At 24.7% G+C, this 16,853-nt stretch overlaps 2 protein-coding genes across 51 annotated transcripts in view; both read left to right on the forward strand.

Moving 5' to 3' along the window:
- The first annotated feature begins 1,406 nt into the window (after nt 1-1,406).
- LOC126899349 (protein argonaute-2-like) lies at nt 1,407-9,201 on the forward strand. 50 transcript variants are annotated; one of them, XM_050674153.1, is made up of 19 exons: nt 1,407-1,600; nt 1,892-1,960; nt 2,868-2,951; nt 3,153-3,239; nt 3,442-3,528; nt 3,731-3,817; nt 4,020-4,166; nt 4,365-4,541; nt 4,743-4,859; nt 5,061-5,103; nt 5,374-5,432; nt 5,633-5,704; nt 5,906-5,992; nt 6,193-6,264; nt 6,467-6,538; nt 6,741-6,917; nt 7,118-7,294; nt 7,495-7,566; nt 9,017-9,201. In XM_050674153.1, exons 1-19 carry the CDS (start codon nt 1,532-1,534, stop codon nt 9,038-9,040), a joined length of 1,779 nt encoding a protein of 592 aa, XP_050530110.1. In that variant the 5' UTR covers nt 1,407-1,531; the 3' UTR covers nt 9,041-9,201. The 50 variants fall into 50 exon arrangements, with proteins under 50 accessions (XP_050530110.1, XP_050530112.1, XP_050530121.1 ...); XM_050674155.1 differs by lacking the exon at nt 5,374-5,432 and having other exon boundaries at nt 5,061-5,118; nt 5,676-5,704; XM_050674164.1 differs by lacking the exon at nt 5,374-5,432 and having other exon boundaries at nt 5,061-5,118; nt 5,676-5,704; nt 5,906-5,963; nt 6,236-6,264.
- A 412-nt stretch (nt 9,202-9,613) lies between these two features.
- Nucleotides 9,614-16,853, forward strand: part of LOC126899372 (trigger factor-like) — a 19,338-nt gene continuing 12,098 nt past the window's right edge. The window contains exon 1 of the mRNA XM_050674250.1: nt 9,614-9,829. Within this exon, the coding sequence (XP_050530207.1) occupies nt 9,719-9,829 (111 nt within the window). The 5' untranslated portion in view covers nt 9,614-9,718. The remainder of the gene's footprint in view (nt 9,830-16,853) is intronic.

The following is a 16,853-nucleotide window of genomic DNA, read 5'->3' on the forward strand; positions in this document are numbered from 1 at the left end:
CGAAAAATTACTGTTATACAAGTATATTATCGATAAACCTAACGTCTTTTCAATTTTTGAGGGTAATGTCTTCGACTAGATACGATTTGTGATCTTTTGACGTATCATTGAAAGAAATCGGTTCGGTGAGAGCTGAGAAAAAGTGGTAAAAGACACAAAAAAAAAAAACACATCTTAGTAAAACCAATACCTTCTCAGCTTCGCATCGAAGCTAATATACCTATTAAAAAGTAAAATGAAGAACAGATTAACTTAAAATATTTATTAACACATTAACTTAATTTTAACAAATTAAAAAAAGAAATAACTAGCACAGCTTTGCTGATTTTTTGCTTACAAGTTAATAGTGAAAAATAAGGTGAATATAAATATTTTAACTACTATTTACAATTTACAATAATCATTTAAATCAAAATTGTGACTTACTATAGTAGTAATAGTACAAAACCATAACTCTGTGATAATAAAAAAGTCTCGCTAAACATCACTCCGCTTCTCATTATTACTAAATTTTGAAGTGCTTATATAACAAAAAGTAATAGTACAAAAATAATAATATTTGGTTATTTAATTTTACATAAACAATAAAAATAAATAACATTTTTATCAATCAGGCCAAAAATATATATATAAAAAAGTGGGTTAAAAATGGCTAAAAAGTTTAAGAATTTTAAAATTTATGTATAGAGTAGACTGATTCAGACATTTTTAAAAAGTTAATGCGAATACACACTTTGCACCATTCTATTGGCTTCCTAGGACGTAACCTGTTATAAATTAGTATTTTCAAATTAAATAATAACTAACTTTAGGATCTATGCATTAAAACATAATTATGAGTAAAAAATTTGCCCATAAGAGTACATTTATTTTAACAATAACAGATCTCAAACTTAAGTATACGCAAAATTGAGATTAATAACGTTTATAATTTAGACTCAAAACATTGTCAACAAATATCATAAAAAAAAAAAATGGATCAATAATACATCCTTTTACACTAAATATTGTTAATAAAACGTAAATTAATAAAAAAAACCATTGAAACAAACCTGATACAAATTACATATGAAAATACTGAATAAATGTAGTTATTCCTTATACAAACATATTACTAATAAACATTAAAATTATTTTAATTGCATTATACAATGATTCTATTAAAATAATAAAATCATACATAAACAGCAAATAGCATTTTTTCATTACACAGTTCTTTTTCCATTTTCAATTAAATAACTTTAACACGTTTATGTAATGTTTGTTTATTAACTTAAGTCAAACAAACTATAAAATTTAAGTATTTAGCGTCAATGTTATTTTTGAAAATTTATGTTAGTTTTTAGGACTATTACACTAATGTAATTAAAAACTCTCTGAATTTATAATATAAAAGAATCAAGAATTAAACAGGTTATCATCATATCATTGAGTTTCACCAAGAGCTTAATTTATATGTGTTATAGAACATTAATTAGACATACTAAAGTTACGTATTAAAATATAAACTTTGTTATATAGCTTAAATAAAATGGTTTTAATTAAATCTTTATTGTTTTGTTCCTTGTTGGTTGCAGGATTACAATTGTCAACTCAACAGGTAAGACTTTAAAATAATTTTTCACAGCGATTACTAATCTATAGAAATAATGTATAATTTATTAGAAATATAATTTTTTTTCAATATGACAGAGTGTAGTAGTGCTTGAACCATACATGATTACCATAAATTATTTTGATGATTGATAGAATTTATAGAATTGAACGCTGTTTTAATGTTGAAAATTAAATTTTCAACATTATTATTAGTTCTATCAAATTAAAAATTTCTATTTAAGAAATAAGAATATGGTTTTTTATTTAATTATTATAAAATTTACTTTTGCTTTAGTATTTATGGAAAAGAGCTGCTCTTGAAACCAACCCAAATGTATTGGGTGTTAGCGTACCATTAAATTCTGTAAGTATACAAAATTTTAGATTTCTACTATTTCCACTAATATTCACTTCAAAATTAAAAACATTTTAATTTAATAATTATTAAATTAAAATTAGTTATAACTAATCAAAAAATACATTTTTTCACTCAATTTTTAAACAAAATATTATAAAAAATTAATTATTTCATATTGAATATTCAGTAAATATTGAATGTGCTCATGCATCCATTCGTTAAAAAAATAATGAATTCGTACGAATGTATTTAATTGCATACAATCAATCCAAAAATTGTTTTGTACTATCCACGACCTTAATTTATTTAAATTTTACTATATAGAAAAGTGATATTTAAAGATATAATATCAAAATAGCTAAGATATAATATAATTTAATAAAACATTTTTAATTAAAAAAAAAGAACATTCATTATAAATTTGGAGTATTTATTTTTGTATTAACTAATTAACACAAGCCAAACATATGAAAATTGGAATGAACAAACCAATAAAGTTCACATTCATACAAAATAAGAATTAAGTGTGTTAGTAAATTCACATTATCTATCTGGAAATAAGTCAATCTTATGTGAAGTAGAAGATAAAATATCCTCATTTATAAAATTCTTTAGAATAAAAGTCCACCAGTTCAGTATTCAGTATCTGGATTGTTGAGACAGCAGTCACAAATTACAACCCTAACATCTACATAAATCCTTATATGAAATTGTTTGTAATTGATACCACCTCAATCCGACTTCATCTCTCAACAATGAATCCACAACATGTGTGTAAATGATTCCTCCAACAAACTCTATATCAAAATACATTCATATATAAAATTAAATTTCGTAAAAGATAAATTGATTATTAGCAAATAACTTAATCATTTATATGTCCCGTTTCATTTCTAAAATTTAATAATTTTAGGAATTAGTAATACGCGAACCCAAAACCAGTGATCCGAGTGAAAACAACAACAATGGTGGTAAACAACAAGGTGGAAACCAACAAGTAAGAAAATTAAAACATTTTTATGATAATCACTCATTTCAAACTATTGCAAAATAAAAAAAAAAATGGATCAAATATTATTGCATTATATAGTATATTTTTTAAAATAAGACAGTTTGTGATTAAATAAATATTGGCATTTTAAAATTTATAAAAAATATTAATATGTCAATTTTGATAATTCCAATCTTTAAAATTTAGGTAAGAGAACGTCGTGAACCAAATAATGGTGGTAGACAACAAGGTGGTAACCAACAAGGTGGTAGCCAACAAGGTGGAAACCAACAAGTAAGAAAAATGAAAACATTTTTATGATAATCACTCATTTCAAACTATTGCAAAATAAAAGAAAAAATGGATCAAATATTATTGCATTATATAGTATATTTTTTAAAATAAGACAGTTTGTGATTAAATAAATATTGGCATTTTAAAATTTATAAAAAATATTAATATGTCAATTTTGATAATTCCAATCTTTAAAATTTAGGTAAGAGAACGTCGTGAACCAAATAATGGTGGTAGACAACAAGGTGGTAACCAACAAGGTGGTAGACAACAAGGTGGAAACCAACAAGTAAGAAAAATGAAAACATTTTTATGATAATCACTCATTTCAAACTATTGCAAAATAAAAGAAAAAATGGATCAAATATTATTGCATTATATAGTATATTTTTTAAAATAAGACAGTTTGTGATTAAATAAATATTGGCATTTTAAAATTTATAAAAAATATTAATATGTCAATTTTGATAATTCCAATCTTTAAAATTTAGGTAAGAGAACGTCGTGAACCAAATAATGGTGGTAGACAACAAGGTGGTAACCAACAAGGTGGTAGACAACAAGGTGGAAACCAACAAGTAAGAAAAATGAAAACATTTTTATGATAATCACTCATTTCAAACTATTGCAAAATAAAAGAAAAAATGGATCAAATATTATTGCATTATATAGTATATTTTTTAAAATAAGACAGTTTGTGATTAAATAAATATTGGCATTTTAAAATTTATAAAAAATATTAATATGTCAATTTTGATAATTCCAATCTTTAAAATTTAGGTAAGAGAACGTCGTGAACCAAATAATGGTGGTAGACAACAAGGTGGTAACCAACAAGGTGGTAGACAACAAGGTGGTAGCCAACAAGGTGGTAGACCACAAGGTGGTAACCAACAAGGTGGTCGCCAAGAAGGTGGTAGCCAACAAGTAAGAAAAATGAAAACATTTTTATGATAACCATTAATTTCAAAATATTGAAAATAAAAGAAAAAATGGATCATATTATTAAATTATATAGTACATATTTAAAATAAGACAGCTTATGATTAAATAAATATTGGAATTTTAACATTTATAAAAAATATTATTATGTCAATTTTGATAATTACAATCTTTAAAATTTAGGTAAGAGAACGTCGTGAACCAAATAATGGTGGTAGACAGCAAGGTGGTAACCAACAAGGAGGTAGACAGCAAGGTGGTAGCCAACAAGGTGGTAGACAGCAAGGTGGTAGACCACAAGGTGGTAACCAACAAGGTGGTCGCCAAGAAGGTGGTAGCCAACAAAGAGGTAGCCAACAAGTAAGAAAAATGAAAACATTTTTATGATAACCATTAATTTCAAAATATTGAAAATAAAAGAAAAAATGGATCAAATTATTATTAAATTATATAGTACATATTTAAAATAAGACAGCTTATGATTAAATAAATATTGGAATTTTAACATTTATAAAAAATATTATTATGTCAATTTTGATAATTACAATCTTTAAAATTTAGGTAAGAGAACGTCGTGAACCAAATAATGGTGGTAGACAACAAGGTGGTAACCAACAAGGAGGTAGACAGCAAGGTGGTAGCCAACAAGGTGGTAGACCACAAGGTGGAAACCAACAAGTAAGAAAAATGAAAACATTTTTATGATAATCACTCATTTCAAACTATTGCAAAATAAAAGAAAAAATGGATCAAATATTATTGCATTATATAGTATATTTTTTAAAATAAGACAGTTTGTGATTAAATAAATATTGGCATTTTAAAATTTATTCAATAATATTAAGGTCAATTTTCATAATTCTAATCTTTATAATTTAGGTAAGAGAACGTCGTGAACCAAATAATGGTGGTAGACAACAAGGTGGTAACCAACAAGGTGGTAGCCAACAAGTAAGAAAAATGAAAACATTTTTATGATAACCATTAATTTCAAAATATTGAAAATAAAAGAAAAAATGGATCATATTATTAAATTATATAGTACATATTTAAAATAAGACAGCTTATGATTAAATAAATATTGGAATTTTAACATTTATAAAAAATATTATTATGTCAATTTTGATAATTACAATCTTTAAAATTTAGGTAAGAGAACGTCGTGAACCAAATAATGGTGGTAGACAGCAAGGTGGTAACCAACAAGGAGGTAGACCACAAGGTGGTAACCAACAAGATGGTAGCCAACAAGTAAGAAAAATGAAAACATTTTTATGATAACCATTAATTTCAAAATATTGAAAATAAAAGAAAAAATGGATCAAATATTATTGCATTATATAGTACATATTTAAAATAAGACAGCTTATGATTAAATAAATATTGGAATTTTAACATTTATAAAAAATATTAATATGTCAATTTTGATAATTCCAATCTTTAAAATTTAGGTAAGAGAACGTCGTGAACCAAATAATGGTGGTAGACAACAAGGTGGTAGCCAACAAGGTGGAAACCAACAAGTAAGAAAAATGAAAACATTTTTATGATAATCACTCATTTTAAACTATTGCAAAATAAAAGAAAAAATGGATCAAATATTATTGCATTATATAGTATATTTTTTAAAATAAGACAGTTTGTGATTAAATAAATATTGGCATTTTAAAATTTATTCAATAATATTAAGGTCAATTTTCATAATTCTAATCTTTATAATTTAGGTAAGAGAACGTCGTGAACCAAATAATGGTGGTAGACAACAAGGTGGTAACCAACAAGGTGGTAGCCAACAAGGTGGTAGCCAACAAGTAAGAAAAATGAAAACATTTTTATGATAACCATTAATTTCAAAATATTGAAAATAAAAGAAAAAATGGATCAAATATTATTGCATTATATAGTACATATTTAAAATAAGACAGCTTATGATTAAATAAATATTGGCATTTTAACATTTATAAAAAATATTAATATGTCAATTTTGATAATTCCAATCTTTAAAATTTAGGTAAGAGAACGTCGTGAACCAAATAATGGTGGTAGACAACAAGGTGGTAGCCAACAAGGTGGAAACCAACAAGTAAGAAAAATGAAAACATTTTTATGATAATCACTCATTTTAAACTATTGCAAAATAGAAGAAAAAATGGATCAAATAGTATTGCATTATATAGTATATTTTTTAATATAAGACAGTTTATGATTAAATAAATATTGGCATTTTAACATTTATAAAAAATATTAATATGTCAATTTTGATAATTCCAATCTTTAAAATTTAGGTAAGAGAACGTCGTGAACCAAATAATGGTGGTAGACAACAAGGTGGTAGCCAACAAGGTGGAAACCAACAAGTAAGAAAAATGAAAACATTTTTATGATAATCACTCATTTTAAACTATTGCAAAATAGAAGAAAAAATGGATCAAATAGTATTGCATTATATAGTATATTTTTTAATATAAGACAGTTTATGATTAAATAAATATTGGCATTTTAACATTTATAAAAAATATTAATATGTCAATTTTGATAATTCCAATCTTTAAAATTTAGGTAAGAGAACGTCGTGAACCAAATAATGGTGGTAGACAACAAGGTGGTAACCAACAAGGAGGTAGACAGCAAGGTGGTAGCCAACAAGGTGGTAGACAGCAAGGTGGTAGACCACAAGGTGGTAACCAACAAGGTGGTCGCCAAGAAGGTGGTAGCCAACAAAGAGGTAGCCAACAAGTAAGAAAAATGAAAACATTTTTATGATAACCATTAATTTCAAAATATTGAAAATAAAAGAAAAAATGGATCAAATATTATTGCATTATATAGTACATATTTAAAATAAGACAGCTTATGATTAAATAAATATTGGAATTTTAACATTTATAAAAAATATTAATATGTCAATTTTGATAATTCCAATCTTTAAAATTTAGGTAAGAGAACGTCGTGAACCAAATAATGGTGGTAGACAACAAGGTGGTAACCAACAAGGAGGTAGACAGCAAGGTGGTAGCCAACAAGGTGGTAGACAGCAAGGTGGTAGACCACAAGGTGGTAACCAACAAGGTGGTCGCCAAGAAGGTGGTAGCCAACAAAGAGGTAGCCAACAAGTAAGAAAAATGAAAACATTTTTATGATAACCATTAATTTCAAAATATTGAAAATAAAAGAAAAAATGGATCAAATATTATTGCATTATATAGTACATATTTAAAATAAGACAGCTTATGATTAAATAAATATTGGAATTTTAATATTTATAAAAAATATTAATATGTCAATTTTGATAATTCCAATCTTTAAAATTTAGGTAAGAGAACGTCGTGAACCAAATAATGGTGGTAGACAGCAAGGTGGTAACCAACAAGGTGGTAAACAACAAGTAAGAAAATTGGGATCATTTTTATTATTTATTTAGTCTTTAATTTTTTTCGTCTATATTTATAAATGATATTTTTTTCTTTCTTCGGCCTGTAGGATATTGTTAGGGAATATTAACTGTTCTACAAAGAAATTTTCAATATAATATATTTTTTTTTGTCTGTTACTACTTTTTCTCAGCTCTCACTGAACCGATTTCTATCAATGATACGTCCAAAGATCGCAAATAGTATATAGTCAAAGACATTACTCTCAAAAATTGAACAAATTTACTTGTTCCCCGTAAATGGGTGAAACCTCCAAAAAAAAATACAAATATAAAAATCGCTGATTTTCGAAATTTTGTCAATTTTTTTTACTCAAAATTGCCATTACTTTTTTAAAAATAAGCAAATCAATATAATTTTTTTATATAGTTGCATAATAACATTACGTTACATTTGATAAATTTTTTTTAATAATTCTGACCTTTTACCTGCCCACAGGCGGGATATATAATGACAATTTTTTCAATTTATCTTTTGAAAGTGTTCCGGAAATTCTGACACTTTTATATATATATCTTAAATTAAAGCTAATGTAATATACTTTATCATTAAAAAAAAAAATTTCGGACTTTATTTTATTTTCACGATGATAACAGTCATCAAAGTTAATAAAAAAAATACGATTTTTGTAAAAAAATTCTTTTTTATATTATTAACTTTATAATACTATAACTTATTGAAAAGTGTATGGATCAACACAATTTTTTTACGAGAAATAATATATTTTAATAATCCCTTTTTCATTCGACATACTTTATCTTAATCAGAATATTAATAAGGAACTAGTGATCATGGAATAATTCACCAATTTTTTAAAACTAAACACTATCTAAAGATTTGCATCGAAGAATTTTTTTTGATAGTGATTTTAATCACTGTCAGATTTCATTATACTTGATCCAACTATGCTACGTCACCACTGTGCCGCGACCCCCCTGTGCTGGGTTTTTTGAATTATGTTTTTGTGCTCATTTAAAGAAGATGGGATTAAAATTAAAAAAATCTCCATTAATTGACTTTTTTTTATTTGAGAGAGATTGTATACTATCATGGAAGTAACGATATTATATAAATTGTTTATCAATTTTTGATGTTTACATGAATATTCTGCTTGTAATCAAATATTCAGTGTGTAAAATAATGGTATTCTATATGTTTACATCCATATTTCATTGATTTAAATTTTAAACCGAACCGAATGCGAAATTCTGTCTACGTCGCATTCATACAGTGGGCGTTTTTGAAAAAAGTCAGTCATACAAAACCATGTTGTTCACCCTGATAGGACCATTAAATTTAATTAGCCCAACCTAATGAAATAAACTAAATTAATCATATTGGTCTGATTAGATCGATCTATAGTTTTATAATCACATTATTTAATAACGATATTTTAATTTGCAGGTCGCAGAATCTAAATCAATGTAGAAGTAAAGAAAAAACTAAATTGTCTTAAAAATATGTATTGTTTGAAAAATGATCTATTTTGTTAAATTTAAATAATTGCTATGATATAATATAAATTTGTATTTTATTATACATTTACATATTTTTTCTAATAAATTAAATGTTAATATTTGAAAAAATTATTTTAAAGTTATAGACTTCTGAGTGTTACTTTAATTAGCACACAAATTATCTTTTCAATAATTATATTCATTTGAAATCACTAGAAGTATTAGTAAAAAGTATTATGTTAGTTTATGTTCTCAAATACGAGTCGAATTACTAAAAAACTAATATCAGACTATTTGTTGTATAAAGCCAATGTACAATAATTTTATTCTTTATGCATTCTCACTATTCACTTTGTTAATACGAACTGAGGTAATTTACATTGTTCACAGCTTTTTACACTTGTATCAAACAGACTAGTTCCAGTACACTATTGAATAACAATTGTAATTATTATTGCAATAATATGAACACCTGTCAACATATTAACAATAAGTTACAATTAAATTGAATTAAAAAAAAAATAAATAAAAAAATTTGTAAGTTAAACACGCATTATTAGTTGCTCATTAATCAATGATTGACGAATTATAGAGGTACCCAATTTCAATAAGAGTGAATCTATAACGAATCATATTAGTGCGTATTAAAATGTCAAAGAGTAGTTCGCGGATTTTATTTGTATTAGGATTAGGATTAACATTATTCAATGTATTATATTCCTTACCAACACCCCAAGACCAAACTAATCGTTATGAACAGGTAAACAAATACATTTTAAGAATTTTATATTTTTTAAAGTTAAATATTTTCATTTATTTTGGATTTAAAAGTCTATTTCCACCATTGAATAATTATTGAATTAAATTTGAAATATGAAGTTAAAAGACCTGTAACTTTTTGATCCACGACAACATTTATTCTTTAAAAATTTTAGGAAAATGACACTTGCCTAATTATACAGGGCAATTCATGAAACCACAAATCCAATAATTTTTTATCTAATTATCATTTTGTTAAAATTTATATATTTAAATAATTATTGCTATCTCAGACTATAAAATAATGTAATTTAAAAATGAATTAATAATTAATAAAAACAAAATTTAACAAATTAATAATTGAATCAAAAGTTATTTGATTTGTCATATCTTCGTGACGCCACCTGTATATTCGTTATTTTAAATAATTTCAACAATAAAAAAATGTGATAATTTATAAATAGCTTGACATTTTCTTTTAGTCTGTTGTCCATTATATTAACTTAGATACTGAACTTTTATCCATTATTTAATTATTCTTAATGTATACATTCATTTTTTATATTCTTTAAAACAAAATAAATCGAATAAATAAATATAAAAATATAATCTTATATCTCTAATAAGAAAATAAAAGAAAAACAATCGTAATCATGTTTCCAAGATTAGGATTAGTGCCGTAGCAGCCATTAATAAATTTATTTAAGAATTAAATATGAATAGTAAAAAGTTTTAATTTATTTTCAAAGAAAATAAAACTTAAAAATTACTGTGATAGTATATCAATACATTTATTAAGCTAAAATTAACTGAAAATTACTGTTATCAATGCGTTACAATATGTTATTATAAGCTATAGGCCAAAAGACTTCATACGAGGCTATACAAAGATATATAAATATTTTTCATATATCACATTGGTTTCTTTAGTTAAGAATTTTTCAAATAATACTAGACAATTGAAGATTTTGTGGCTTTAATTTATTGAGAAAAGAACAAAACTCGGTACAAAAGTTTTCGTTTAAGTACTGCTTCTAAAGTTTGTATGCCCAGTTGAATTAGTATTTTTCTGTGACTTTTCTCATAGTTTTCCTTATGTCTCAAGGGTGCCATCTTTTCTCATTTATACTTTCACATGAAAGATCAAACTCTGAACTCGTCCACTAGCCAAACGCAATAATTTTCCTTGTGATTTGATACGACAACTTATAATGGTGAAATATTTTGTAGCACGTAGTATACGAAAATTGTTTGAATTTATTTCAATTTAAAAGATTTCGAAGATCATTAGAGTAATTTTAAAGATGGATTTCTCAAAATGAGAAATATATATATAACTATAAATAGATTTGATTCATCTAGTTATTATTATTTACTTATAATAATGTCCTTATAACAATTATTACTTATAACCATATTTAATGTCCTCTTTAGGGGGCAACTTGATGACGTTGTCGTCAACTCAATTCTCATATACTATCAAAACTTGTTGCACCATTTTTTAAAAACTGTCCTTTAAAAATAATAACAGTAAGAAAAGATAATTATCGTGCTTTATATTAGTTTTATGTATTGAACGTTATATCTATTTACATGTGAAAATACCCTTTTAAAAGTAAAATGTACACTATTAAACGACTCATGTATTTAAAAAATAGTGATTTGATTATACCATAGTATTGAATTTCTAATAATACTAACGTCTAAATTAATATTATATGCCAAAAATAATAATTTCATTATCAATAAGTCTTTGAACTTAACGGTTAAGTTCAATACAATTATTATTATCTAAAAATAATTTAATTTAAAAACGTATTGTTACTGATTATCAAATAAAAAGTTTTTTCCGAATATTATAATCTTAAGATAAAAACTGTAAATCGGTGTCTCGAAATATTGAAACAAATTTAATCCATATGTAGTTTATTCCACTTGAGACAGTTAAAACGAATTCTGAAGAAAATGTGTTAAAACTTTGCTTGTTTTAAATATTTTCGTGGCTTTTCAAAAAAGATTTTTATGGAGAGACAGTTAAATTTAAGAAAATTTTTTATTTGACTCTCCATATTGTATTTTACGCACTTTATTATTTTCGCCATTAAGTGTTTTTTGACTTCAATTTTTATTCTTGGGAACGCCTTTGTGTAAGACATTTTTTGATAAAAATCCTATACTAATCTATTACAATTTTCATGTTTATAATTCAGTGTTAGGTAATCGTGAGATTATTACGTAATAAATATATTTTTATTTCGATATTTTGGCATTGATATTTTATAACAAGTATCAAAATATAGTATCAGGAATTCATAAGGACTATTGCATACGTACACATGATGTCCCGAAAAAGTTTCTGGCGATTGGTTGTGGCCGCAATGTCATGACGGTTTTTGAATAATCTAGTGTTTAAAAAACAATTGCGGATAGACCACTCCGCAAAAACAAGTCGTGACACGCGACTATGCCACTTCAATAATAATGCATTGCATTGCATTAGCCGCAATTAACATTACGATGTTAGCCACATATTATAATATATTACAGACATAACACATCTGTATAGTTTTAGTACACTTACATAATTGTATAAACATTTTAAATACGTATAATTTTTATAAGTCATAGCGATTAGTTGTTTGTGAGGTAACGGTTAAACTATAGTAGATGATTGTCGGGACAAGCCACGACTTGGACCCCGTAGCTTACCAATTAAATAAAAAATTGAATGATTGTAATTTAGTACTAAGACTTTATGCGCAACGAACTTACATGATTCATATTTTATACCTGTCACTCAATGAGAAAATAACAGTTATAGTGTTGGCCAAAAATTTTAGCATTTGTTTAATTACATGATTTATATTATTTTATATTTTTTGGCATTAATAAAGTATACAAAACAATCAATTCACTTTAAATAATCGACTTTAATATAACTATCACGTTAAGGATAATTTTAGTAAATAACAGATAAGCAGAGAATCAACAAAAATCCTTTTTTTGTTTTTAATACCAAAACCAAAATTCAATTATTATACAAGCATCGTTAAGTTATTCTAACTTTTATGCTATATTAATACATTTATTAATGCATGTATATATATTTATCGTAAATAAATTTTTTTATTTAAAATAATTGATAAAATTATCAATTATTTAGAATCACTATTACTCGTTTCATTTTCACTTGTTTCTGTGTCATTCAATTAATAAAGTTTTATATTTTTTAACTGAATACTTCTGTAGGTACTACTTCATGTCTTATGCGATCTTTTTAAAAATAAAATTACAAGACATCATATGATACCAACAAGGAATTTAAAAGATCTGTATTAGTGTTAACATGTGACGATATTTGTGAATGATATTCTCTAAAACTTTTATAATTTTTGTTACTTGCCTCTTGGGTTTTTCTGACAACCAACTAATAGGGAAAAGAACATTTTGATTAATAAATGAGCCCTATATCAAAATATTGTAAACATTTGATAAAATTTATACCAATAAAATGTTTATTATGATGTACTGCTGTTACATTTGTATGATTTTACAATTTTTCATAATATATTTCATATAATAAAAATCAATCACTTGTGGCTAAAATTATATTAAAAATATTAAATTCAAAACGCCACAAAAAATTACTAAACATTCGTGGTTACGTATTCCGGGAACAATGTTACCATTATCAATGTTTAACATTTACTAACACTTGAAATAACTGATAAAATAGTCAAAAATAGTTTCAATAGATTTAAATTGATTCTTGTAGTTTTTGTCACATTGTCAATAATTTTGAATAATTATCTAATCATATTGCTTGTTTTAAAAGTATGTATTCTAAAAAAAATAGCATCATTTTAAATTTTAAATAAGTTCGGACAAATTAGATTAATTAAATTAATAAAAATTTTAAAATAATAGATACATGTATAAATATTTAATTAAGAAAAAGCAAACTTCTAAGAGCTCCTAAAAATTTCCCTTTGATTTTTAAAATTTTAACATCTGGTTAATGTTACTACATTCTTCTTCAAATGTTAATTTAAAAAAAATTAATTAAATTTTATTTTTGACATTAATAGAGGTATTCATTTTGACGATTATAAGATTTGTCTATTTGGGAATTTTGTTTAAGGTGTTCAAAAAAACTTATAAAATAAATTAAGTGCATAAGCATCGTCTTGTATGATAAATCATACATTTGAACATTAACAATGCTAATCTATTATACACCACAATAATGTCTATGGATAGTGTTAAATTCATCGTCATTAATTAATAATCAACTCATGTCTACAGAACGATTGATTATCCACTTAATTTCTCTTAAAACAACAATAATTTTGACAATTTTTTAATAATTTTCAGTTACATATAATTTATGTAACTCAATTTATCCATTATTAAGTATTTTTGGTTTATCCCTTATGCGTTATAGAGGTATCAACTTTTTTTTTGTAATGGAAATATATATATTGACTATCTAAAACGATTGAAAATGTTCTAATTAAGAAAATGACTATTCGATAACAACTTTTAAACCACTAATGCAAATATATTGCTTTTTTTTATACCTGTGTCAGTTGTGAAGGTCGATAAAGAAATATGCAATGCTAAAAATAAATTAACTCACACCTCTCCTCCAGTCTATATTTAAAAGTGTTGAAAACATGTGATCTACTGGTTCAAGAGTTCTTATCTATTAGTAATTTCCTTAGATGAATTATTTTCTATTATTTAAGATATTTAAGTAAGTATGTAGTCATTAAAAAATTGAAGTTGGTACCCTTAAAAGGGATGCGCCGAACAAATATTTTATTTCATATATATAGAGAAATCAATAATATTAAACAATAAGAAAACATTTTTTTTGACAAATATTGTTATTTAAGGAGAAATTTAGTGATCAACCAAAAATCAGTTGCTCTGTGCAGTTACTAATTTAATATTTTATAGTCATATTTTCTATTTTTGGCCAGCTAAAAGTGTTATTCCTCTCACTGTGCGGTATTGATATTTAGTTATTACAAATATCAAAATTCAGTACTAGGAATTTACTGGGACTTATTCAATTATCAATATGCTCAATGTCTCTAAAAGTGCCTAGTAGGCTGCTAGTGATTTTCACGTGGTACCAACATTATTCGATAAAATGATCCGAACAACAATATCATTAGTTTTATTTAAAACTCTGCACTATTAAGTTTTAAGACAACTGTATTAAACATATGATATTTTACATTTTACAATAAAAAGTTTTTAAAACTTAAATTAACATATATTTTATGAATTATTAGTTTATTGTAAACTTTAGTGACATATCATATTACAGTGTTATAGTATTATTATACTTAAGATTTTCATAAAGGGAGGAGGTTTAATATTAGAAAATTTTATGTTCTTTATTTAGAATTGTATTTTAAACTTGTTAATTGTTTTTATTGACGTCTTACGATTTACCCTGAGCCTATTTTTTATTTCAGGATTATGACTGTCCAGTAATCAAACAAGGAATCGCATACTTGTGATTCCTAAAGTACTAAACGGAAAAATCTTTTTTTTTAATTAAAGTATATAATTTATAAAAAAATATTTAATATTTAATTTTATTTGTTAAAATGATGAAAGAGAAGTTCATATTGTATCACACGTTGAACTGTTTATTAATTTGTGTAAANAATGATGAAAGAGAAGTTCATATTGTATCACACGTTGAACTGTTTATTAATTTGTGTAAATACAGATTATTTTTGTAAATTTAATATTTTATATTATTATTATAAAAGCATGTCATTTACTTTTGAGGTTATTTTGCATACATGAAAATATTACCTGTCATACTTAGAGTGATTATTATTCTAAACGTATACATCATTTCATAACTTACAAAAACAAATAATATTAATTAAAAATGTTATCATTACATATCTACATGTATTTTATGTGTGACACATATTTATAATTAAAGTTTAATGCCTGTCAATTCTTTGATCGATGGTTTTTGACACAAAAAATTGTATAATAATAATAAAGATTATAATACGATATTGATATTTTTGTATCGTGTTTATTCTAATGTACACATACATAAAAAATGAGATATTCATGGCTGAATGGGTTAAAATAACATTTTGAGAAATAAATTAATAAATGTAAAAATAATAATTTTTATTTTTAGTTGTTCGAGTGCATTAACAATCTAATTTTTTTAAATATATTACTACATAGAAACAAGTTAGTTTATTTTAACAATTTTCGAAAGCACTAATTACACTAGGAGATTTAAATTTTTAAAATTGATATGTAAGAACTTTCTTTCTAGTTATGAACTTATTCACTTGTAAGAATATATTTATTTATATGTTATTTTGTTGGCTTTTTAAACAAGAAGTAACTTAACGTTTTCTCTAAAAGTTATTGGCTTAACCAGTGTTGGTAATAGATAACCAGAAATCCCCTCCCTCCCATTCATACTAAATAAGTTTATATTTTATTGGTGATAACATAGAGAAAATTTTTCATCTCATTATACGGTACTAAAACATTTTTAATTTCGGTATAAATCAATAAATAGTGTTTAATTTTTAAAAGGAATTGTTTTATAATTCCAAAAAGCAACCCCAACCAGGTTATGCAAACATTTAAAACAACGTTGTGATTATAACGTTTATAACATAATTTTACGTTAATATTTAATCAAAAAACAAAAAAAAATATTATTAATATATATAAAATATTGTTATAGACAATTTCTTATTAATAGAAAAATTACTTTATTTTATAAAAATTATTTGCGAAAATGAAAAAAAAAATTTAACATATGGTGAGTATTTAAATATTTTATCAAAAACGCTCATTGCCGCCAGCGTTTTACGATCTAAAATCTGAGCATTTCGTTGAAATTTGTTGATTTTTGTTCAATTTACAAGCTTTATTTTTAGCTTCGATGCGAAGCTGAGAAGGTATTAATTTTACCATGATGTGTTTTTTTTTTTTTTTTTTTTTTTTTTTTTTTTTTT

Source organism: Daktulosphaira vitifoliae, unplaced genomic scaffold (assembly GCF_025091365.1).
Source record: "Daktulosphaira vitifoliae isolate Bord-2020 unplaced genomic scaffold, ASM2509136v1 Scaffold_2, whole genome shotgun sequence".
In the NCBI taxonomy this organism is placed as follows: domain Eukaryota; kingdom Metazoa; phylum Arthropoda; class Insecta; order Hemiptera; family Phylloxeridae; genus Daktulosphaira; species Daktulosphaira vitifoliae.